General features: G+C 40.7%; 1 protein-coding gene and 1 long non-coding RNA gene across 8 annotated transcripts in view; one reads left to right on the forward strand and one right to left on the reverse strand.

Annotated features, from left to right (window-relative positions):
* Window positions 1–23,744, forward strand: part of NEK11 (NIMA related kinase 11) — an 83,957-nt gene that overhangs the window by 39,664 nt on the left and 20,549 nt on the right. For all 5 annotated transcript variants that reach the window (XM_080974787.1, XM_080974789.1, XM_080974785.1 and 2 more), the window contains exons 10-12: window positions 1,685–1,804; window positions 3,709–3,802; window positions 4,335–4,473. In XM_080974787.1, the coding sequence (XP_080830913.1) occupies window positions 1,685–1,804; window positions 3,709–3,802; window positions 4,335–4,473 (353 nt within the window). The remainder of the gene's footprint in view (window positions 1–1,684; window positions 1,805–3,708; window positions 3,803–4,334; window positions 4,474–23,744) is intronic.
* On the reverse strand, window positions 4,527–22,113 carry LOC308459555. 3 transcript variants are annotated; one of them, XR_013978137.1, is made up of 6 exons: window positions 21,940–22,113; window positions 12,291–12,449; window positions 12,155–12,197; window positions 10,734–10,821; window positions 7,379–7,553; window positions 4,527–5,650 (listed from the first exon to the last, which is right to left on the reverse strand). It is a non-coding gene; the product is annotated as an uncharacterized lncRNA (long non-coding RNA). The 3 variants fall into 3 exon arrangements; XR_013978135.1 differs by lacking the exon at window positions 12,155–12,197 and having other exon boundaries at window positions 7,379–7,456; XR_013978136.1 differs by lacking the exon at window positions 12,155–12,197.

A 23,744-nucleotide genomic window follows, 5' to 3' on the forward strand; every position in this document is an offset into this window, starting at 1 on the left:
TTGAGATGGGTAAAGTCAACAAAGAGGGAAAGCATTGTTCAGCTTAGAAATCTTGATTTTTATATCTTACTAAACTGCAAGGAGATCTATGTCATCTTAACATAGTATCAGTTTACTTTCTAATACAGGCAGAAGGGCCTCAGATAATGATTGCAGGGTCCAGGTCGGCTCAAATGGGAAGGCAGTCCTTGAGGTATTGCGGTCCTGAGCTGTTTAAGCTTTGAATTGGACACGGGAACTAATTGGCAGCCAGTGCGTTCGGGCCAGGATTGGTATAACATGCTTAAACCATCCTCCCCCAATGAGCAACCTGGCTGCTGAATTCTACACCAGCTGAAGTTTCTGAACTGCCTTCAGATATAGCCCCACATCTAATGTGTTGCACTAATTTAACCTACAGCTTACCATAGCATAGACCACAGAAGTTGGGTTATGCCTGGACAAATATGGGCACAACTGGGCCACAAGCCAGGGCTGCCAAGGCTTTCCCCAATACTCAGAAGGGTTGGTACATAATTTGTGGGATTCAGCAGAGATGGAGTGCTCTCAGACAGGATGCAATTGGAAGCTTTTGTAGAACTAGGACCTTTTATAAGGGCTGGCTTTTTACCATAAAGGGTTTTAATTAAAATAGATTATATCTATCTGCTCTAGTTTCAGCTCATTCTCATTAAGGAGGGCTGTTTACTAATGCCCTTATTGTACGTTTGAAAATAATTAATGAACTACTGCAGTATGAGCTTCACAGTCATGGGCAAGCTAGAACCCTTATTTATGGTACACTAGATAATGAGGTCAGCCGAGACAGTGATCACTAATACGCCTTTCCATTTTTGATTCTATTATTAAAACACAAGGAGTATTCCTTTGTTCTTTTTCAAGGAAATAATGAATATTACTCATGTCCAATGAAGTGAGTTCAAAGGTCTAAGTTTACATAATTTAATTATAAAATGAGTGTGGTATTGAAATTAATGCAGTTAGAGCTTTCTCATGCTAATGTTCTGTGCATCTTAATTGCATTTTTCCAACTGTTGAGAGCGCAGTAAATTGTAAATAACTGAAACCTATCATTGACAGAATAGAGTAGAAACAAATCTATGCACAAAAGTAATATGGCACCATTCAGAATTTTATTTTATTTTTATTTCAAACTTCAAAAGTATTTATATTGAAATGAGACTTTAATGGACAAGATTTAACATATATATATATATATATATATATATATATATATCTATATATCTATATATATATATATATATATAATCTTATGACAGTGGTTGGATCCAGATAAAGTTAGGGAGCATCCCAATTCCTTGTGGGTACCAGAAGAGCTTAGTAGAGGAGTGCAGTAACTGATTAATTCAAAATTCCTCTACTTGTATTGGCTGCAGTGGAAGGTTGGCATAACCCACTGTTGGTAGCTGCACCAGTTTAGGATTCAGCAGGTCCTCGGCCAGCCCAGCTTCACCCCACAACCTCTCCCTGACCCTGTGTTAGTTTGGTCAGTTTTTGTTCCTGGAATGGGGGAAAGAATTGTCATCTTGTTTTTTTCATTATGCATCAAAATGTCTTGGGGCTGGTCCTGTTTTCAGCTTTTCGGGCCCAGGACTATTCATTTGAATTTTTGAAAGCAAATGTCCACACACATTTGTTTCAGTTCTAACCCTTCTCTCTTCAGGCAGAAAAAAGTACATCTACAAACTCTGAGGGCCCTCTCGGAAGTGCAGAAAATGACACCACGTGAACGAATGAGACTGAGAAAGCTGAGCATTGCTGATGAGACAGCGCAGAAGCTGAAGTAAGAAGCACAGCGTTATTTTAGCCTCCAAAAGGAGATCCTTCAGTGTCTCAATTTGTTTGGGAAGTATTTAGTTTGTTTCCAGAAAGGGTCTGTGGTCTGCTATCCACAGTCTTCATGTCAACCTCTCCTAAATGCCCCCCCTCCCCGAATTGGAGATTTGGACATTCCTTGATGTACAGGAAGAGATGCAACTGCTTTATCCAACACTATGTTACACACCACCCTAAACTCTGAGTGTTGTGAGATTCCAGGGGGTCCAGGCACTTACCTAAGGTCTGTGGGTCATTTGGAAATGAGGCACAGTGGAGATTGTGGTATCTTTATTATATATGGTTTAGATGGGGAGGGAGTTTAGAGCAGGCATAGGCAAACTCCGGCCCTCCAGATGTTTGGGACTACAATTCTCATCATCCCTGACCACGGGTCCTGCTAGCTAGGGATGATGGGAATTGTAGTCCCAAACATCTGGAGGGCCGGAGTTTGCCTACGCCTGGTTTAAAGCAAGAGGGCCTCCTGTTTCTCCCATACAGTATATGCAGGAGTCCAGGATCCCATGCTCTCTGCCCCTTTTACAGCCTGTCAGTCCACATGGTGCTCTGACCCCCCTTTCTGTGCAGCTTGCGAACTACAAACTTACCTTCCTGCTCTCATACATCATGCCAAACTGAAATCCTAAACCTTTTTCAAACCCTTTTGTCTCTGCCCACTAACACACCTCTGGAGGAGGGGGCTCCACTCCCCTTGCTGTGTGGCATTGAATTCCATGATCTATTTTCATGCTCCTCCAATGTCCCCGCACTCAGCTCTATACCAGGTTGGCCAAGCTTCTTAATATAATCTGAATCCAGCAGTGTTTGGCACAGTTTACTCAAACCTTCATTAATTCTAACTTTTACTAAATCCAGGAGTTATGGGGTGGATCTGGCACCCAGGAATTTAGGGGATCCTTGCTCCCCCCTCCCAAAACTATAACAATTATTTGTGGAGGAGAAACAGAATGCAGAGTGAAGCACTCGCCAAACTCCTTGTCATTTCCCCCCTTAATCTCTTTCTTAAGGTGTCTGTGGTTCTTCTGATCACTCCGACATACTGCCCACAGTTACTAGAGGGCCATTTGCTTGCCCCCAGAACAATTTTGTCCTCACTGTTTTTTGACAGTTGTTGCTTTGTTGTGACTTCATTCTCTGTGCCTGTCTGTATAAAGGTTTCTCATGTATTTGGAAGTGCTGATGACACAGATACAGATACCGAAGGATCATACCCTCCAACATTTCTCCAATGAAAATAGGGATGTCCTAAGGAAAAGCAGGACATTCCGGGATCAAATCAGAAACCAGGACGGCTTCTGTAAATCCCAGACTTCCCCTGCCACTTGGAGGGTCTGAAAGATATCAGAGTGCTGGGTCTGCCATGGTATGAAAATAGAATGAACAGAATTACTGCTCACTTTGCTACTCTCTTTTATTTATATTAGTGTTCCTTTAGAGCAGTCTTCTCCAACCTGGGGTCCTCAGTTTCTGTTGGACTACTATTTCCATTGTTCTCAGCCATCATGGCCAGTGATGAGGAATGATGGGAGTTGCAGTCTAGCAGCATCTGAGGATCAAGGTGGAGGAAGGCTGCCTTAGAGCTAGATTTACTTTGGGTTTGATCCCAAGAACCGCTTGCAGAAGGAAGTTAGTGGAAGGTGACTTTCCTGTCTTGTCACCCCTTAAATTTGCAAGATATCTGTCCAGTTTGAGGAGCTTCTTCCCTCTGCAAGTATGAAGCATTAATATTCATTTCTCATACCAGTTGTAATCCTTTTGCTTGAAGGAATCACGCTGAAAGAAGTCGCTAGAAAGTTATTATTTCAGTTACCATTTGTGATGTAGAATTACCAGTATTGTCATTCTTTTCAGGCAGTTGGCTGAAGAAAAATATCAAGAGAATCTCAAGAGAATGCAGGAGCTTAGATCCCGTAACTTCCACCATGTGAATATAGATGTGCTTCATGTAAGTTTCTAGCCTTTGCTTAGATTTTCTAAAACCCAGACATCAGCTTCTACAGTGTTTTCTCCCCCTGTCTTCTCTACTTATCCTTAGCTCTCTGTGACTAGGGCTTTTTTCAGCTGGAACTCACCAGAATTCAGTTCTAGGAGCTCTCAGGTAGGTGCCATTGCCATTCTAAGAAAACAAGGGATGTGTTCATGGTGAGTTCTGGCATCTCTTTTTCTAGAAAAATAGCAATGTATTTGACTCACAAAAAGTCAATAGAGGCTGGATATTGAAATAAGATTCCAATTAATGTAGCCCCCATACTTAAAACTATCCCAAACTGGTGAAAATGTGCAACTTCAATTGATAGTGCTGCAAAATATATATACAGAAAGCTGGCACTAACCCCAGCCTGCTGCCAGTACCCTGTTCATACACATGCATATAATAATAATTACCAAAAAAATTCTTATGAGAATTCCAGCTGTTACTCCATTCAGAATATGTTTCATTGTGACCACTTATGATTTACTGTCTCATTTCAAATAAGGAACCTGATGAACAGACAGCAGAGCATCTGATTAAATCTCAGCCAGTCACTACGTTGAACTATCTGTCCATAGGATGTGAGGATCAAAGTGACAGTGATACAACAGGCAGACTCGGTATGTCTGATCCTGTGGAGCGCGGTAAGAGATTGATATTATATGCTGTGTTAATTCCTCATCTAGTTAAAGCTAGATGAGACATAAGATGTTTCGGTCAGGGGCGGGGAGTCTGTTTAGTCTTTTAAAAGGTTGGGAAATAAAAACTTGATTTTAAAGTGATCACAAACTGTATGCATTTTCTCTGTACAATGATATATGTTACCTTTGCATCCTCCATTTAAGAGAGTCCATAAGAGATCAATATGACAGAAATTGCAACTGTTCAGAGGAGACAGCCTAGGAAAATTTACCAGTGCGTTAAGTATCTAATGCTTATATTGCCAGAACTTCTTTGGTTTGGACCAAACTGTAAAGCATAGGAGAAGTTTTGCATGGCTTCATCAAGGTTGTGGCATGTTCCTAGTTAAACAGTATACAAGTAAACCAGAAGAAAGTTGCATGATAATGTTTATGAATCAGTCACAATTTACATTAACTGTATTAAAGCACTTAACTTGAACAACATTCCATCATTTAAGGAGCTGCATGCTTGAGCATCCTCTCTCTTTATAAAAGTCTACTTATGTGTGTGACAGGGTCACTTCAGACTGTAGTTCTCTTACCTGGAAAAGTTTTCCATGCAGGTAAATTTTAAGATTTGAAGTAAGCTTCAGTATCAGCCCGTGGGGTTTCTGAATAAAATGTAACACATTTTTGTATTATTACAGCAGAATTGTAAGGATTAGGTTGGCTGGTTTAAATTCATATAGTTTTATTCATTTCTCTTGATTACATGCTCTTTGTACTGAGGATTTCATTGTTTATTTTAGTCTGTGTAGAGATGATTAACTGTGATTTTAATATTGGGTTCATCTAATAGCTTTATAATGCTATTGATATTTTAGTTTAAGCCACCTAAAATCTGCAAGATATAACTGAACAACAAACAGAATAAATCCCTTTATTTTGAAGCTGCATTTCTTGATCCATGTGACAGGTATTAGCCTTCAGCTCCTGCAGAAGCTGGGCATCTGTGTTCCAAAAGCAGCTGTTTCCCAGTAAGAGAAAATGAATAGCTAAAATACCTACCTGTCAAGGCTGAGAAGCTGTTGGATTCAGGGCTGTGCTTTTATAACCATGCTCTATATTTTTATTTTTACTGTTGGCACAATGCGCAGCAATGTACTCTGCAGCCACGATGGGTATTTTCTCAAAAGATCTGATATTTTAATTGAATTTCCATGAGCTGTTGATTCAGTAAATAACTGCGTGGTGTAACACCCAGGATGTTAACATGGTTGGTACTACTTAGATTAAGTCAAAAGAAAATGCTTCATTAAATGACAGTTTCTTAACTGAAGAAATGGATAAGAAGTCTGCCATTAACAGCAGCAGAGACCACTAACTCAAAATTCAGATGTGCTACCTCTTCCGTTTCTTAATTTGATCTCTGAATTTTTCTTCTCCGCCTCATTGTTTTTTGCTTTTGTTCCAAGATACATTTTTATGTGCATTTTTATACATTTTTTGAACTGTGTCACAAAATTGGGAAAGGTGTGTTCTGATCTGAGTATGAGTCTGGGAAGTGTGAATCAGGTTGGATCACTTGTACATGTGAGCCATACCAAATTCTGGAGCATCCCTAGGAAGGATATTGGTTTCTGCCACCAGCCAGAGGAACAGAGGCTGCTTTAATTTTGGATTTTAATTTGTTGTAAATCATCATGGACCTCATTTAATCAAAATGTAAGATATAAATCTCACATAAATGCGCACACAATTAATAAGATAATGTAAATAGTTCTGGGATGGCAAGAGGTACATGATACTTGATCTCAGTAGTGCTGATTGTGGGCCGTGCAGATCAGTATGAAACTTAAAGGGTACTGGCACATTTTGCTTCAAACTTTTTTTGTAGGAGGACTAGAGACTTACTGTTGTTGTTTTTTTGAAATAAAAGCTCCATGAAAGCCTTTTGTGGGTGCTGGGTTGGTGACCCCCATTACAGCATATTAAAAACAAGCATGGCTTAAAATGTTAATCAGGTAGCTTTTTTCTAGAGCAGATAGAAACTTCCATTGCTCATTTGCGTGGAATATAATATATTCATTGGGCTGTACCTGCCTAGGAAAAGCAATGCATCAGGAATACATAGTGTATTCTCTATCTGTGGGCACCTCTCTACCCTACACACACACACACACACACATACAGACTCCTTAATGCATACACGTAAAGCTTAATATTGACTAGTAGGACTTTAAAAGCTGCTGGACTCACTATCTTTAAAGAGAAGGCAAATACGTGTGACACTTTAAGCCAAGCATCGCCAGCCAGCTTGTTCTTTTACAGTATCAAGAGAGAAAATCTGTGTGGGAGGAAGTTGCATTCTAGATACTATGTCCAGGCAGGAGAGAGAGAGAAATGAAAATCAGGAAACAAAAGAGATGGATATGGAATGGAAATTGTGACTGTTTAGAACATAAGAGAAGGAGTATATAAGAGTGGAATCAGAACAGCAGGGCAAATTGGTCGCTCTTACATAAGGTGGTGACCATTTCACGCAGGGTTCCCTTCTTGGCCTCCTGTGTGCGTTGGTGGGGCATGCAAAGTGTGCCCTGCCCAGTTATACCCCGTCTTGCTCTGCTCCGCCCCCGTTCTGCCATCATCCAGGTCCAAAAGGACCTGCACATCAACTATCGTGCATCAATTGGACAAGCCTAAAATGTTCACCACCTGTATCTGTTTTATCAAGTTATACTATATAGGACTAATAGGCTTCTTGTTTTTCCACTCATCTCCCGGTGTATTTGAAAGTTTAGCTGCATGGTCTAGAGACATCAACACAGAGGTCTTAAAACTCCCTGCGAGGGTTTTCATTTATCATTGTGATCAGTGCTTGAAAGATACAGAATTAATGGGCAGTTCAGAGTGGTGTGTTACTCACATTAGTCACATTGCGTTCAGGCTTCAACCCAGTATCCGGTATCCTTGTTCCTCCCCAGGTCCATCACCCCAAGCTGAGCTGGGTAGTTAATCAACAAATACATGACTTCTAAGTGCTTGTTCTTAAGTTTAAAATTATAATGCTGATCTTTAACTTTTCCCTTGAAAATGTGCATCTGTCAAACAAGGAGATTTAAATAAAAGGAGATTTAAAACAAAGCTGTATGACTAATTTGTGAGTTTTGCTAAAGGAATAAAATGTATATTTGAACTGAACTAATCTCCCTTCATGCACATTGTTATCACTTGGGCCTAAAAACCAGTTTCCTGGGTGTTTATCGATGGCTCTCTAATCTCACTGCCTAACCCTTACATTAATCCACACCCCTGTCATTTGCATTTCACCCTCCATAGCATTCTGTCTTGTTCCCAAGCACTCTCCTACAAAAGGCATATCTACACCTATCTGCATATCATAGCCACAATTTTTTGTGAATAAACACTTTTTATTCATTCAGATCGGCATTTGTTGGGTCTTACTAATTTCTCCCAAATAGGCACAGCAGTACTGTTACTAATTATGTCCATTGCAAGAGCTGCACAGTCATCTCCAGTAAATCCCCAGAATGATACTTCCATGAACACATGTGTAAAATACAGATCTCTTCAGGTTATCCATAGATTGTCCTTGAGTGAAGTCCACTCATCACCCTGGGATTCATAGAACCCTTCTAGTAGGGTTCAAAATTAGAAGGGACAAAAAAAGATTTTATAATGGAATGCCACTGGCTTCTGCTTCTCAGAAAGTGTCCTGACTAATCCTAGAGAAAAACAACAAGCATGGCTGAGAAGCAAGGAGATCCAGCTAAGCTGAAGGAGAGGTCTTGCTCCTCCAGGCACCAGTTGCGTAGCAGCAGCCTTGAAAAGAGAGGCATGGAACAAAATACTTGACTGTGAAACCATCTTCCCAGCAAAAAGACTGCAGTGGTGGAGCAGTCTCCTAGGCAGAGGACCGAACAAAGTAGAGACTGAGAGGGCCCAGTTACAAGAAAGAGACTTTCTGGCAAGTGTTAGCCCTAACATAAAGGGTGATATTGTTAAGGACAGGGCTGAATGGGAGGAAAATTAAATGTTAATTAACTCAAGGGAAGATTTGCTTTATCTGAAATACTGGTGTAGAATAAACTGAACGGATGGTGCTAATTTTTAATGTATTGGTGTATTATACTGAAGATACGAATTTTAATTATGATGGATTTTATGGATACCGTAAATTCACATTATATTCTATTAAAGAGATAAGGCTGTCTATACGGAGAAGATGAGAGATTTTTTTTTTTTTTGCAAAGGCCTTTGGTTATGTGCAATAAAGTTCATTCACAAGATTAATATATGCTCATGGAAAATCTGAATGTTTAAAAAATGAAGAAGCAGGTTCATATTAGCTGTGGATGGACTTCCGGGTTGGCGCCATCGCCGAATGGCGGACTCCCTCCGAGCTCCGGAGGGAGCCTGCTCGGCAGGGGCTGGGTCCTACCGCACCGGCGATGCGGGGACCCTTAAAAACCACGGCCACGAGGGTCGTGGACATGGAGACTCGGCTGGCACCGCTAGCGCCCTCCCGACTCGTGAAGGAGCCTTTTTAAAGGCTACGGATCGGGTGCCGGGGAGAAGCGTGGTGCTTTGAGTCCTCTGCTATCCCTGCCGAGCGCAGCCGCATGCCATCCGGCGGAGAGCGCTGACTTCTTCTATTGAAAATTCGGACTTTTAGACAACAACCCGTGAGTAATTTGGAAACTGGGTTTAAAAGGAGGAAAAAAAGAATTTCTTTTTGAATTGGATACGAGCGGGGGGGGATCCAAAAAGGAAGTCAGTCCCCCCCCCTATTGTAAACCTTTCAAGACAAGGACGGGGAAACCAAGGTCCAAAAAGATTTGTATTGCTGATAATCACTAAGAATTCCACGATGGGGAATTATAAGAACTGTGCTGGAGGATGAATTGAGGGAGAAGAAACGTAACCCCCCCCCCTGGGAACCGGGGTGATTGAAGAGAGAGCCTGGTGAAAAGAGTCGGAGATTTTGACAGCTGTCAAAGTAGCTGTCAAAGTCGGAAAGCAGAGAGGATTTTATTATGAGAACTTTGCTGGCTAAATTTGTTACAATTTGCTACAACTCGTTAAAACTTGGATACAAAATGGCGAAAATATGGATAACAATCGGACTTTTGGACTAAAGAAGACAAAGCTATAACAATCCCCCTAGAGGAGTTTCGGGACATTACAAAGATGGTCGTAAGTGAAAAAAACACCATTGGAATTTTACAGGACTGGTTATCTTCTGGGAAAGCTGCAAAACGGAAATAATATTTTGTCTACAGGGTGTTCAGCTAAAGGAGACAATAGAATTTTCTATTGAAGAAAGGAAGGGACTGAACGCAAGTTTTTGTTCCTGAATAACAATAATCCCTGCAGACTCACTAAGCTTCTGAATTAGAACGTTTCAGCAGCGGAACAAGAGGAAACTGGACTATAACTTGGAAAGAACAATGGGGGGAGCTTTATTAAAGATCTGAAGTTAAGTGTTCTAAAAATAATTATGAAAGGGAAAAAAAGAAAAAAAAAACCAGCAAGGAGTTGGGGGAAATAGGTGATTCATGGATTGTAAGAATTCCAGGCGGATAATATGGTTTGGTGGTCAGGGGGAAATTAAACCGGGGACAGGGGGGGAGAACTGAAATCCAAAGGCTTGTCAACTTCTTTTTTTTGAACTGGCTTTGTCTCATCTTTTATACTTTTTCTTTCTTATTTCTGATATTTTTATTATGTGGGGTGTTTCTATTATTAAAAAAAGGGAAATTGTGGAATGAAAATGGGGTGGGCCCTGGGAAAGAAATTTTCTGTGTTTTATTAAGGGTATTGATGTGGAGTGTAGAAATTTTAAATTCGAATAATGGTTTAAACAAATTAAGTTTTTATTCAGAACTGAGAGCTTGTGGAGCCAACAATATGAAAAAGGAATATGGTAGGGGTGGGGGAAGGGGGGAGTCCCAGAAAGTGGTTTTATGAAAATAAGGCTATGAACGTATTTTAATTATTGCTTTCTGTATTTTCTTTTTTTTGAAAATCTTAATAAATATTATTTAAAAAAAAAAAAAATATATTAGCTGTGGATGGTTTCATTCCTTACTGCACCACCCAGAATAATTATGGAGATTTATTCTTTTCACATAAGAACGGAGAGAACTGCTGAACAATCTGAGGCTCCTGAGACTGAAACTGAGGCAAAGCATGACTGCAGAATCCAGCTGCTCAGCTATCTATTGCTAAGCAAGACTGCTTTGCGACTGCCAGCTCACCTTGACATGCTGTCATTTCTTTCCGTTTTTCTCCGGTAGCTCTGTGCAGAAAGGCAGCATCCTGGCTCAGCAAAGAGTTCGGAACTCACTTAAAAAGAAAGCAAAATGAGCTTTTAGTTCTCTGGAAGCATCCTTCGCAGGCATGAGAGAGCAGGAAGTTAGTTATGACAAAGCATGGCTGGTTTTCTTTCAGCAGTGGCCACCATGCTCAGGAAAGGACCCATTTGGGGGGCGAAGAAAACCTTGAGGTGTCTAGAAATGTCTGAAATAAGGCCCTTAGCTGTTCACTGTGAGGTAACTGTTTGAAACTGGCTGGCCTGAAGGCGTTTTGCTGCCTGAGGTGGGGCAGCACATAATAATAATAATAATAATAATAATAATAATAATAATAATATATTATTTATACCCCTCCCATCTGGCTGAGTTTCCCCAGCCACTCTGGGCGGCTTCCAATCAAGTGTTAAAAACAATACAGCATTAAATATTAAAAACTTCCCTAAACAGGGCTGCCTTCAGATGTCTTTTATAGAGAAGATAGCTGCTTATTTCCTTCACATCTGAAGGGAGGGCGTTCCACAGGGCGGGTGCCACTACTGAGAAGGTCCTCTGCCTGGTTCCCTGTAACCTAATTTCTCGCAGCAAGGGAACTGCTAGAAGGCCCTCGGTGCTGGACCTCAGTGTCCGGGCTGAACGATGGGGGTGGAGACACTCCTTCAGGTATCCTGGGCCGAGGCCGTTTAGGGCTTTAAAGGTCAGCACCAACACTTTGAATTGTGCTCGGAAGCGTACTGGGAGCCAATGCGGATCTCTCAGGACCGGTGTTATATGGTCCCAGCGGCCAGTCACCAGTCTGGCTGCCGCATTCTGGATTAATTGCAGTTTCTGGGTCACCTTCAAAGGTAGCCCCACGCAGAGCGCACTGCAGTAGTCCAAGCGGGAGATAACTAGAGCATGCACCACTCTGGCAAGACAATCTGCAGGCAGGTAGGGTCTCAGCCTGCGTACCAGGTGGAGCTGGTAGACAGCCACCCTGGACACAGAATTAACCTGCACCTCCATGGACAGCTGTGAGTCCAAAATGACTCCCAAGCTGCGCACCTGGTCCTTCAGGGGCACAGTTACCCCATTCAGGACCAGTAAAAGTAACGTACTGGAGGCTATATTTCTTTTGACATTGAATCTGTATCTTTAGGAGGATGAAAATGAAATAATTGGGGAGGGGGGTTAGTAGATATGACTATATTAGCATTGCACTTGATTATGTGCTGCTCTGCTGGTAGTAATAACTGAAAATGAAATAATCTGCTAGGTTGACGTTCTGGACTAATCAGACAGTATCTAATCACTTCAGTTTTTCAACACAATGACTCAGTGGGGGAAAATGGATTTTGCGATGAAAATATAAAACTATGTACTCTTACGTTTTGCGCAATGGGCTGGTTTATATTCATATCAATTTCACAGCTGAAAAGACATTGTAAACGAGAGGGGCAATTAAAAATATATTTATGAGCTGTGCGTGCAAATACAGATAGTCCATGTATAATCTTTATTTACCAGATTCTGCTGGAGGGCATTCCTGATAGGGATGGTGCCTCTTTCTGCAAGGATCAGGCCATGTCCTCTGAAGTCTTCGGCCTTCTTTTCAGGGGGAGAAGTCATCCCTCTTTCCAGACCAACCCTGCCTGCTGTTGGTGACAGTTGGGTCTTTCTTCTCTGGAAAAAAACAACAACAAAACTCATCTGTAGCGTTTCCAGTGTTTGTTCTGTGTCACTTTGTGAGATTGGTGACCTTTTTCCTTTCCAGTTTGGTCACACTGGGCCTCAGAGGCGCCACAACTAAAATGTAGAATGGAAGGCAAGTGCCAATGAAATTTGAGACCCCACAATGACTTGCCCTAAGGCGGAGCCATGTACTATATCCATGGTCTGACGGGCCCAGATAACCTAATCCTGCTGTCTCGCCCATCTCTCATGTGGTCTGTGAAGGGATGAGTCCCCTATTTTCTGTGGTTGATACTGGGGTGGTTTCTCTCTAGAGGAAATCCCACAAGTTCATGTGCTGGACTAAGGTGTTTATTCCCATTGGATAAGGTCTTCTGCCAAAAGATCACACACAGGAAAGTACAAAGTCAGCAGGGGCAGACTGGGTGCCAGAAATCCCCATGGGGGCAAGTCTGTGGCGGACCAGAATCAGGATTTAACCATGCTTGCAGATATTTACATAAATGCAATGTTCAAACTATAGTGGGAACAGAGGGGGCACGACTCATATATCATATATCAGTCACATTACCTGCAATTATTAGAAGGCTGTAGGGCATCCATGATTCTAAAATTGAGGTGAGTTGGGGATTCGCCTTGTGGATTTCATTAAGGCCCACCTTCCCCCTCACCATTTCAGCACTGCATAAATATACTTGCTTCCTTTCACAAGCTTTTAGGAATTCTGCCAGGTTCTTTGCCAGATCATTGTTTTTCATTTCATCTCATTTCTTTTCAACTTTTAAAGAAGTTCCATCTCTTCCCTTTGTCAGTCACTGAGCTTTAGTACCTTAAACTCTCATCCCACTTTTCTCTTCTGTTACTGCTTTATACTCTACCGGTTACAACATTCAAAATTCATTTCCTTAATAAATACATTGCAATATGTTGCATCTGACAAGCCTCTGAGTTTATTATAAGACCAAAATAGCCAAGCACATTACAATAATTGCATATATCATTTCCATATTTCCAATGCTAATTTTGTATGAATGTTTCACTGTGGATTTCAGTCAAAAAAGTTTCAGCTCAGCTGGGGCATTTTGCTAGGTATTTAAAAGGTTATGTGTACAGGCCCACAGAAAACTAATTTAAATAATTTTGCATATTGTTAATTAGACAATTATATGCAAATTTTGCCCGGCAGAGGAAAACCCTGGTTCTTACTGTCAGGGATTTCCTGGGATCGCTACACTGTATGTAGATGGGACTCTCTGCCCTACCTACAATTTGTTGCTAAAAGCTTTTGCTTATCTACATGTTAAAGCCAAAATAAGTGTTTTCCAGCATTCAGCATTACTTCTGCCCCTCCATCACACACAGATTCTCCTTCTCCATCCCATCCAGTTCATGTCGTATACACCCAAATCTCTTGTCAATTGCAGTATAGTACTGTCCACACTTGATATCCAGCAACCTCAAATCAGCATAAATCACACTTTAACTGATTCTCACCCAAATCTTCCCCAAACAGATTCTTTGCTTAATGCACACCTCACCTCCACACGGACCCAAATCAACCTTCAATAAGGTTACTTCGAATTATCTATCCAGTCAAAATTATATAACCTGAACCCTGCTGTTTGAAAGTCCAGGTTTACTATAAATGTCGCACAGAGGTCAGAAGTGAGTTTATAGAAATATAAACAGTTATACAGTCTCCTGGAAAGAAGCCGCAGCAGGAACACAGTAGGTCTGTGTAGGGCAAGCATGGGATTGTGCTGTTATCAACTTTTATTCCTGTAGATCAGCCAGTAATTCAGGTGAAGCTCCAGTGTTGCTGAAATAGGGGGAAAGGCAGTTTCTCATAATTCCAAGGATGAGAAACTATGAAATGAAATTGTTTAATATACACTTTACTGCTGCTTCTCCTTTTGACCTGCAATACTCTATTGAGAGATGCTTGTTCGACTAATACGGTCAGTCTGTGAAGAATGGAATGCAAAAGCTTGGGTATAACAAAAACATTGTTTTCAGAAGCTCTTATTGTAATTTTTTCTAAAACATTTGCTGATTGACTGTGCTTAACTTCTGACACTGTTGATTGGTGAAACCGATATTCATATTTATTTAAACTAGAGCAGTCAAGCCCCATGGCCCTCTTCGTTTATTTTCATGATAGTGCTTTTGAAAAATCATTCCCATGAAAGCAGGTGCAATAAAAACATTCCAGCACAGTTGATCTTTGTGTAAATGATTCAGTTTCTTACTTCCTTTCCCATTGAGATAGCTAGTCATAAAATGGCACTACCGGTATTCCAAGACCAGCTCTGTCTACCATTCTTGGGAGAAGTTGCAAACATAGGACAGAAGACAGACAAAGGTTTTGAAGATAGTTGGAAGTCTGAAAGAGGTGCTGTTTCCCATGATATACACACCTGGTTCCTTGCCTCCCCTCTTGCCACTGGAGACAAGGGTTGCCCATTTCTAAACTGCTTGTAAAACCAGTTTGCTAGAAGCAACAGGGATGTGAGGGAACACATCATGAGCTACTACCTTAAACTGTCTGAAAAAGCTATCATCTCTCTAGTTTTCCCCAGTATAATGCATTTGGTATGTTGCTGTTTTCACCAATGTACACATTTTTATGCATAATCTCTCCTAATAAATGCAGTTTCATACACATTATTTGTTTGGAGGACTATGCAAGATTTGGAGCAGTGGGAATTTCAAAGGATGAATGTGTTTCAGTTCATGCATTGTTTCAGGAAGTGTTAATTAGGTAGGGCAGAGTTTTCCAAACTGTGTGTTGCGACACATTAGTGTGTCGACTGCAGTTTGTAGGTATGTTGTGTGAATGCTCCTCCCAGGGCAGGAAAGACGCTAATTTAACTTCTGGTTTGCTAGACTTCCGGGGGCGGCGCAAACGGCAATGGCGGTCCTCTTCTGAACGGGAGAGGAGGCTCCACAGACAACGGGTCGTCCGCTACGGCGAAGCGGAGACCCACTCCGGAAAACCACAGGCAGCAAGAGCCTGGGGTCTTGAGGCTCGGTGGGCGCCTTAAGCGACCCTCCAAACGCTAAAGGAACCCCGTAAGGGGCTCCGGAGCGTGGAGGGGGGTTGCGGCGCTGAGAGCTGTTTCACAGTCTGCGGAGCGAAGCCGCGCTGCTGCTGCCGGTGAGCGCTGATCCCTTTTCCTGTCAAAATTCGGATTCGGACGAAAAGCAACTTATTCGTGAGTAAAGACTGAATCACTTGAAATTAGAGACTTTAAATGAAAAATCTTAATTTGCTTGAACTTGGCTGAAAGCGGAGAGACGTGGAAACAGGAAGTCCGTCTTCCGCAGCCATTGAACTTGAAAAAAGCAACTAGTTGGAGGAGTGGAGGCTGAAAGAAAGAGATTTTAAACTTTACAGATCTAAGCATCTACTGAACTTGCAACCTAAAGTAAAGACTCTAAGTTAAAGATTTGGAATTATTACTTGCACTTGACTTTCCTCCTTTTATTGGATTACAATTAGAAGGTGAAACCCAGGGTCCGGAGCTGCCTGAGCATTGAGAGATTGAGCTGTCAGTACTGCAGATTTGGATATTGTATATTGGAACTTGCAACAATCTGAGGGTATTGAGACCTTTTAAATTTGAAACATTCTTTTTGGAGACAAATAAGCACTGTCTGTAACAAAGTGACCATTTATAAACTCTGCTAAACATTTGTATCTGAAGGTTCTTGGATATTAAATTAGACTCTGAAAGACATTTTAAGCTCCCTCTAGAGGATTGGATTAAAACAGTGACTTTACATGTACATTTACTTTCGATTCCCTTGTTGTTTGCTTGCTCTGGGCCTTTCTATTCCCATGGGAATAACTCAGTGTGACCTTGACTGATAGATAACGTTGGAATGAGTGGCACAAGAAAAAGAGGGAGAGTTAGACAAACAACTTTAACAACTCTAACCTCAGCCTCGCAGACACGCAGATCATCTGTACCTACTTTGCCCTCAGAAGTAGAAGTTGAAGAAGTTGCCTTGTCACAGGCAAAAGAGGGAGAGGGTGAAGCAGAGCAGTTACAATTGGAAGATATGGCCTCAGGAGCATCTGTTTCTGTTCTAGACAAAATCTTTGAAAAATTGGAAGCTTTGGACAAGAAAGTAGATGTGCAATCAGCAAAGATTGACAAAAATACAGAATGTCTAAATAAATTAACTATACAAGTGGTACAGAATACACAAGCAATTGGACAGTTAACGGAGGCCTCAGCAGAAAATCGGAAATTGGCTGAGGATACCAGACAAAAATTGGAAAATTTAGAGCAAGAGGTTAGACCACTCACTAAACAAGTTGGGGAACATCAGATTTATCTTTCTATGATAGAACTGCGAAATCGTGAGAATAATTTGAGGATTAGATCATTACAAGAGGCAGAAGAAGGAAATCTAACTGAGTTTTTGACCAAAGAATTCTCCAAGTTCTGGAATTTGGAAGAAAAGGACTTTAAAATTGTGTCAGCTTTCAGACTTGGAAGATTCACAAAGAAGGAGAGGCCCAGAGACTGTTTGATAACATTGAGATCAAAGGAGGAAAGGGACAAGATTTTGGGCCTACACTACGGAAAGTCACTGGAGGTTTTGGACAGAAGAATTGAAATTTATAAAGATATTCCAAGACAACTGCTGGATCTTAGAGCCGCCTACTCTGAACTTGCTAAACTACTAAGGAGCAACGCAATTCCATTCAGGTGGGAATTCCCCCAAGGAATATCTTTTACCTTTAGAGGGAGAAAGGTTAAAATTAGAACATTGGAAGAGAGAGACAAATTTTTGGCTACACACGGAGAGGACCTTCAAAAAGGAATTGAATTACCCTCTGGGCCTGGGGCAACGCCAGCATCAACACCAGCACCTGGGGAACCTGAAGATTCAGAGAAGATACCACCCCTGGAGAAATAACCAGATTAATTCAGGATGTCTCTGCAATTGCTGAGTTGGAATATTAATGGTTGTAACATTCCGGAAAAAAGGAAGAAAATATTTCACATATTAAAAAAAGAACAATTGGACATTATCTGTCTACAAGAAACACATGTGACGAGGCTCCACAGAAAAGTGTTAATAAATAAAAGATTGGGCCAGGAATTTGTATCGTCGGATAAAGTCAAGAAGAGAGGCGTGGTGATATATGCAAAAGAGAGCCTGTCACCCAAATTCTTATTTAAAGATGAACATGGAAGAATTTTGGCTATTGAGATACAATATCAAGGAGAGAAACTGTTGATATTAGGAATCTATGCACCTAATGAAGGGAAATCGGAATTTTACAAGAAGCTGCAGGAGACAATGCTGGATTATCTGGACCACAACAACATCATAATGATGGGAGATATGAATGGGGTCGTATCAACTAACATGGACAAGTCACAAAGTCAAAATGTTACAAAAGACGGCAGACTACCTAAAACTTTTTTTGAAATGATAGACAATATGGATTTGATTGATGTTTAGAGGACAAAGAACCCACTAGGAAGAGAGGGAACATTCTTTTCTGAAGCCCAACTGACCTGGACAAGAATCGACCAAATATGGATTTCTAGAGGCCTGGCACCTAAGGTCAGAAAAGTGGAAATCTGCCCAAAGACCTGTTCCGACCATAATGCAGTAAAGATGGATATGATATTACTTCCAACCGGATCCTTTAGATGGAAGATGAATGACAATTTGTTCAGAGATCAGGAAATTATTAAGAAGGCCCAAAAAGTTTTGAAGGATTACTTTGAGATAAATATGAATACTACGGTGGAAAAAAGAATCGTCTGGGACGCAAGCAAAGCTGTAATGAGGGGATTCTTGATACAACAGAATGCAGTAAAGAAAAGAACACAAAATGAGAAAAAAGATAAGATCTTGGATAAAATAAAAGAATTAGAGAAGAAATTAAGAGTGAATCCGAAGTCACAGCCAACTCTGAGAGAAATTAAACTTTATCAAACACAATATTCTAAACTGATAAATCAGGAAATTGAATGGAAGGTTAAATTAATGAAACAAAAAACGTTTGAGTCGGCGAATAAATGTGGAAAACTGCTAGCTTGGCAGTTGAAGAGAAGACAAAGATTAAATACGGTTACAAACTTAGAGGTTGATGGAAAAAACATTCAGAATCCAGTGGACATTAGAAAGTGTTTCCAGAGATACTTCAAAAAACTATACACTCAAGGGCCGCAAGACGAAGTTGAGATTAAACAATTTTTGGCAAAAAATGGACTATCTAAATTGTCACAAGAAAATAGGACAATCCTGAATTCTAAAATAACACGACAGGAGATTGAACAAGCCATTCAGAACATGCAACTCGGCAAATCTCCAGGGCCAGATGGGCTGACTTCAAAGTACTATAAGACATTAAAAGACTATTTGATACAACCTTTGATGGAGGTCAGCAATGAAATTATGGAGGGGAAGAGGGCACCGGAGTCGTGGAAGGAAGCGTTCATCACATTAATATCAAAGTCGGAAGCTGAAAAGACACAACTTAAGAACTATCGTCCCATCTCCCTTCTAAATGTGGATTACAAAATATTTGCAGACATTTTGGCAAGTAGATTTAAAAAAGTTTTAAATGAAGTAATTCATAAGGACCAGGCCGGCTTTCTCCCGTTTGCTAATACAAGGAACGTTATTGACATTTTGGAACTTTTGCAAACAGATATAAATACAAAAGCAGTTTTAATTTTTATAGATGCGGAGAAGGCCTTTGACAATATCTCCTGGAAATTTATGATGGGAAATTTAAAAGAGATGGGAGTGGGACGGGGTTTTGAGAATGGGATTGAGGCGATATATTCAGAACAGAAAGCTAAATTGATAGTTAATAATGTGGTTACAGAAGAGTTCAAAATTGAAAAAGGGACACGACAAGGTTGCCCTATCTCCCCTTTGTTATTTATTTCGGTTCTGGAAGTGCTATTGAACATGATTAGAGGGGATCGGTTGGTGGAAGGAATTCAGGTCGGACAGAAACAATACAAATTAAAAGCTTTTGCAGATGACCTGGTTTTGACCCTGCAGAAGCCAGAGCCTAGCACGAAAAGAGTATTACAACTGATTAATGACTTTGGTCGGGTGGCTGGGTTTAAATTAAATAAACAGAAAACTAAGGTCTTGGGAAAAAATTTGACTGATACAGAGTCAGAACGGTTTCAGAATGAGACGGAACTTAATGTGGTTAAGAAAGTAAAATACCTAGGGGTAAACATAACAGCAAAAAATCTAAGTCTATTTAAGGACAACTATGAAAAATGCTGGACAGAAATTAAGAGAGACTTAGATAGTTGGTCAAAATTGAAACTTTCTTTGTTAGGCCGAATTGCTGCTATCAAGATGAATGTATTGCCAAGGATGTTGTTTTTATTTCAAACACTTCAGGTTTTGGACAAAAAGGAGTGCTTTCAGAAGTGGCAGAGAGATATTTCTAAGTTTGTCTGGCAGGGCAAAAAGCCCAGAATTAAGTTTAAGATACTAACTGACGCAAAACAAAGAGGGGGCTTTGCCCTGCCAGACCTAAAGTTGTATTATGAAGCCGCAGCGTTCTGCTGGCTAAAAGACTGGCTACTTCTTGAAGACACTGATGTGTTAGATCTGGAAGGGTTTAACAATACTTTTGGATGGCATGCATATTTATGGTATGACAAGGTTAAAGCAAATAAGGCCTTTAAGAACCATATTGTCAGAAAATCACTGTTTAATGTCTGGACAAAATATAAAGACTTGCTGGAAAATAAAACACCAAGGTGGCTTTCACCTCTGGAAGCTAAGGCCCGAAAAAGACCCAATATGGAGGCTAAATGGCCAAAATATTGGGAAATACTAGAAAAGGATGGAGATAATTGGAAATTGCAGAGTTTGGAGAAAATGAAAGACAAAGTGCGAGATTGGTTACATTACGCTCAGATTAAAGAAGTTTTTAAAAATGATAAGAAACTAGGGTTCCAGGTGGAGAAATCGAAACTAGAAACAGAATTGTTAGAACCAAAGATTAAGGTACTTTCAAGGATGTATAACTTGTTGTTGAAATGGAATACACAAGATGAAACGGTTAAATCGGCTATGATAAGGAGGGCACAGGACATTGGGTAAAATATTATGTTTGAGGACTGGGAAAGGTTGTGGAGTAATGGATTGAAATTTACTGCATGTAACGCTCTGAAAGAAAATGTAATGAAAATGATTTATAGATGGTATATGACCCCAGTCAAACTTGCAAAAATTTACCACCTGTCTGATAATAAGTGTTGGAAATGTAAAGAGTGTGAGGGAACGTTCTTCCACCTCTGGTGGACTTGCCCTAAAGTGAAGGCGTTCTGGGAAATGATTTATAATGAATTGAAAAAGGTATTTAAATATACCTTCACTAAGAAACCAGAGGCTTTCCTTTTGGGTATTGTCGGCCAAGGGGTGGTAAAGAAGGACCAGACATTTTTTATGTATGCAACAACAGCAGCAAGGATACTTCTCGCAAAACACTGGAAAACTCAAGATCTACCCACACTGGAAGAATGGCAGATGCAACTGATAGACTACATGGAACTGGCTGAAATGACCGGCAGAATTCGTGACCTGGGAGAAGAGAGGATTGAGGAGGACTGGAAGAAATTTAAGAATTATTTACAAAAACATTGTAATTTGAGTGAATGCTAAATAAGATGCTAGACCAAAATAACTGAGCACCACTAAATTTAGAGGTTTTTAAGAAAATAAGTAAGACTGTGAAAATTTAACTCCTTTCGAGAACTATAAGATTATGAAACATAGAAGGGATATAAGAATCTAAATAAGATGATAAATTGCTGACAAAATGTTATAACGATGAAAGTGGGAGCGGGAGATGTGAGGAAGTCCAAAGAAAATGTGAAACTATGTTAAGACAAATGTTATATTGTTTATTATGTTTATTTCTATTGTAAAACCCAATAAATTGTTTTTTTTTAAAAAAAATAACTTCTGGTTTGCTAGTAAAACTGAGTTACTGTGTCACGAAATGAGGCATGTCTAAAAAGTGTGTCACCAACAAGAAAAGTTTGAAAAGCTCTGAGGTAGGGTTTGCCTTTAAATATGAACTGATTGAATCTCCCCCCCCCCCATAGTAATAATACTTCACCTTGTCTTCTAAATTCCCAGAGTCTCCTTTTGCTGTTCCAAGTGAAGATCAAGAAGCTGCTCAGCTATTTGTCATCTAATCTGCCTGTCTCATTTTCTTGCTCCTGTCCAGGGGCACTGAGTTTTGCCCGACACTGGGAGGGCTCATCATGTGTGTGGGGGATCACATGTGTGTCACACATGTGATGTCACACATGTTGAGAGGAGGCTGTGAGGCTCCCCAAGATTGGGGGGGGGGCTCAGCCCTGTCCTCACATACTTCGGGGGGGGGGGAGTCCGAGGTGTCCTCAGCCGCATAGTGTTAGTGTCCATGGTCCTGTCCCTGACTCGCCTTTCCTCTAATTACCTCTCCTTTTGGTGTGCTGCGTTCTGAAGTTTGGATTATGCCTCCGTGATGCCGTGATGGTTCCATCATTGGTAATTGCTGAGCTTTCCTCCCATTGGTATTGAAGGTCACCAGGTTTGGTCAGATCAATATTTAAAAGAACATCACATTCGTTAGTGATGCCTAACGTATGCCATCTGTAAACAATTCAGAAAGACATCATTCAGTTTAAAAGTCAACATGCAGACACAGACAGTATTTCACATACTTGGTGCCAGATTTTGAAAACTGTCCCACTGCTTTAGTCGGAGGGGTTGCAAAACTCATAATGAACATGACGTGCATTGAATGAATTCCATTCTCTAATTTGAACTCATTCACTGTACAATTCAGCAAATGCTGGCTAGATTCTGTTTATCCAGGTACAACACTCCTATTCATGGCGACTCTTCCAGGAACTCTTAACTGAAAGAAGACAAATGACTTCTCATTAGTGTAATTATTAGCGGGTAGCCTTTGCACAGTCCATTCAAAGCATCTCATGTAACATTTCCTTGGTAATATTGCAGAGTAGCATCATTTTTAAGACTAGAAACTCAGTATATTCAATTTGAAAGGAAGGATTGTTGCTCATTTATATGGATTCCCTTCTGAATAAATGCATTTGGAGGCAGACATAAGGAAACAATCGAGACTCTGTTAACTGTATTATCATATGTTATTATAAATATACTAACGGTGCATTCCTAGCCACAATTTCATTATTTATCAATTTATTTTATTTCGGGGAAATGGTCTTAAGACATCTGAAATCATTTTATGTCTGAAAATTAGGAGTAGTAGCCTTCACCAGTAACTAGAATAGTAGGTATTGAACAAAACAAATAGGCCTGATTTGCATGTTATGATAAGCCAAACTTAAATGTCATAAGACACTCGTATTTTGCTGCATCAGACCAACATTGCTACCCTTCCAGAAGTCTGTTATTCAAATAGTCTTCCCATTTCAACCCAATCCAAAAGAACTGTGTGGCGAGTTATGGGTGGGCAAGCAACTTCTTCAAAATCATTCTCATTACAACAATTAGCAGTCAGAATCCTGCCATTTCCTTTGTCTGTTTGAAGAACTGAGCAGATCCCCAAAGTAAGCATAGGATTTAGAAAGCCTACGCTTATGTACAGGTGGTGCTGTGGTCTAAACCACAGAGCCTAGGGCTTGCCGATCAGGTGGTCGGCGGTTCGAATCCCCGCGACGGGGTGAGCTCCCGTTGCTTGGTCTCTGCTCCTGCCATAGCAGTTCGAAAGCACATCAAAGTGCAAGTAGATAAATAGGTACTGCTCTTGCGGGAAGGTAAATGGAGTTTCCGTTTACTGCTCTGGTTCGCCAGAAGCGGCTTTGTCATGCCCAAAAGCTGTCTGCAGACAAACGCCGGCTCCCTCAGCCAGTAAAGCAAGATGAGCACTGCAACCACAGAGTCATCCGCGACTGGACCTAACGGTCAGGGGTCCCTTTACCTTTACGCTTATGTTCAAGTTGGTTTTTAAGGGTATGCATGCACAGCTTTTGCTAGGTAGCTGCTGGATCCTGTGCTTCTTAGAGGGCAACTTTTCAAGTAACTGTTGTGCCATGCATAAAAGAACGTTTACACAGGTGATCGCCAAGTGCCCTTTGCCATCATTGTTCTCTTTAGAATGTTCTCTTTCCTTCCCCCTTAAGCACTTCTGAAGATAAAAAACTTATATATGTAGTCTTCTGCTCTATTTCTTATGTGCCTCTCTTATTGTTTTAGGAAAAGCAGCACTCATAACTTGTTTACTTCTGCTTT

This window comes from Podarcis pityusensis (assembly GCF_964106645.2).
Source record: "Podarcis pityusensis genome assembly, chromosome: 12".
NCBI lineage: Eukaryota > Metazoa > Chordata > Lepidosauria > Squamata > Lacertidae > Podarcis > Podarcis pityusensis.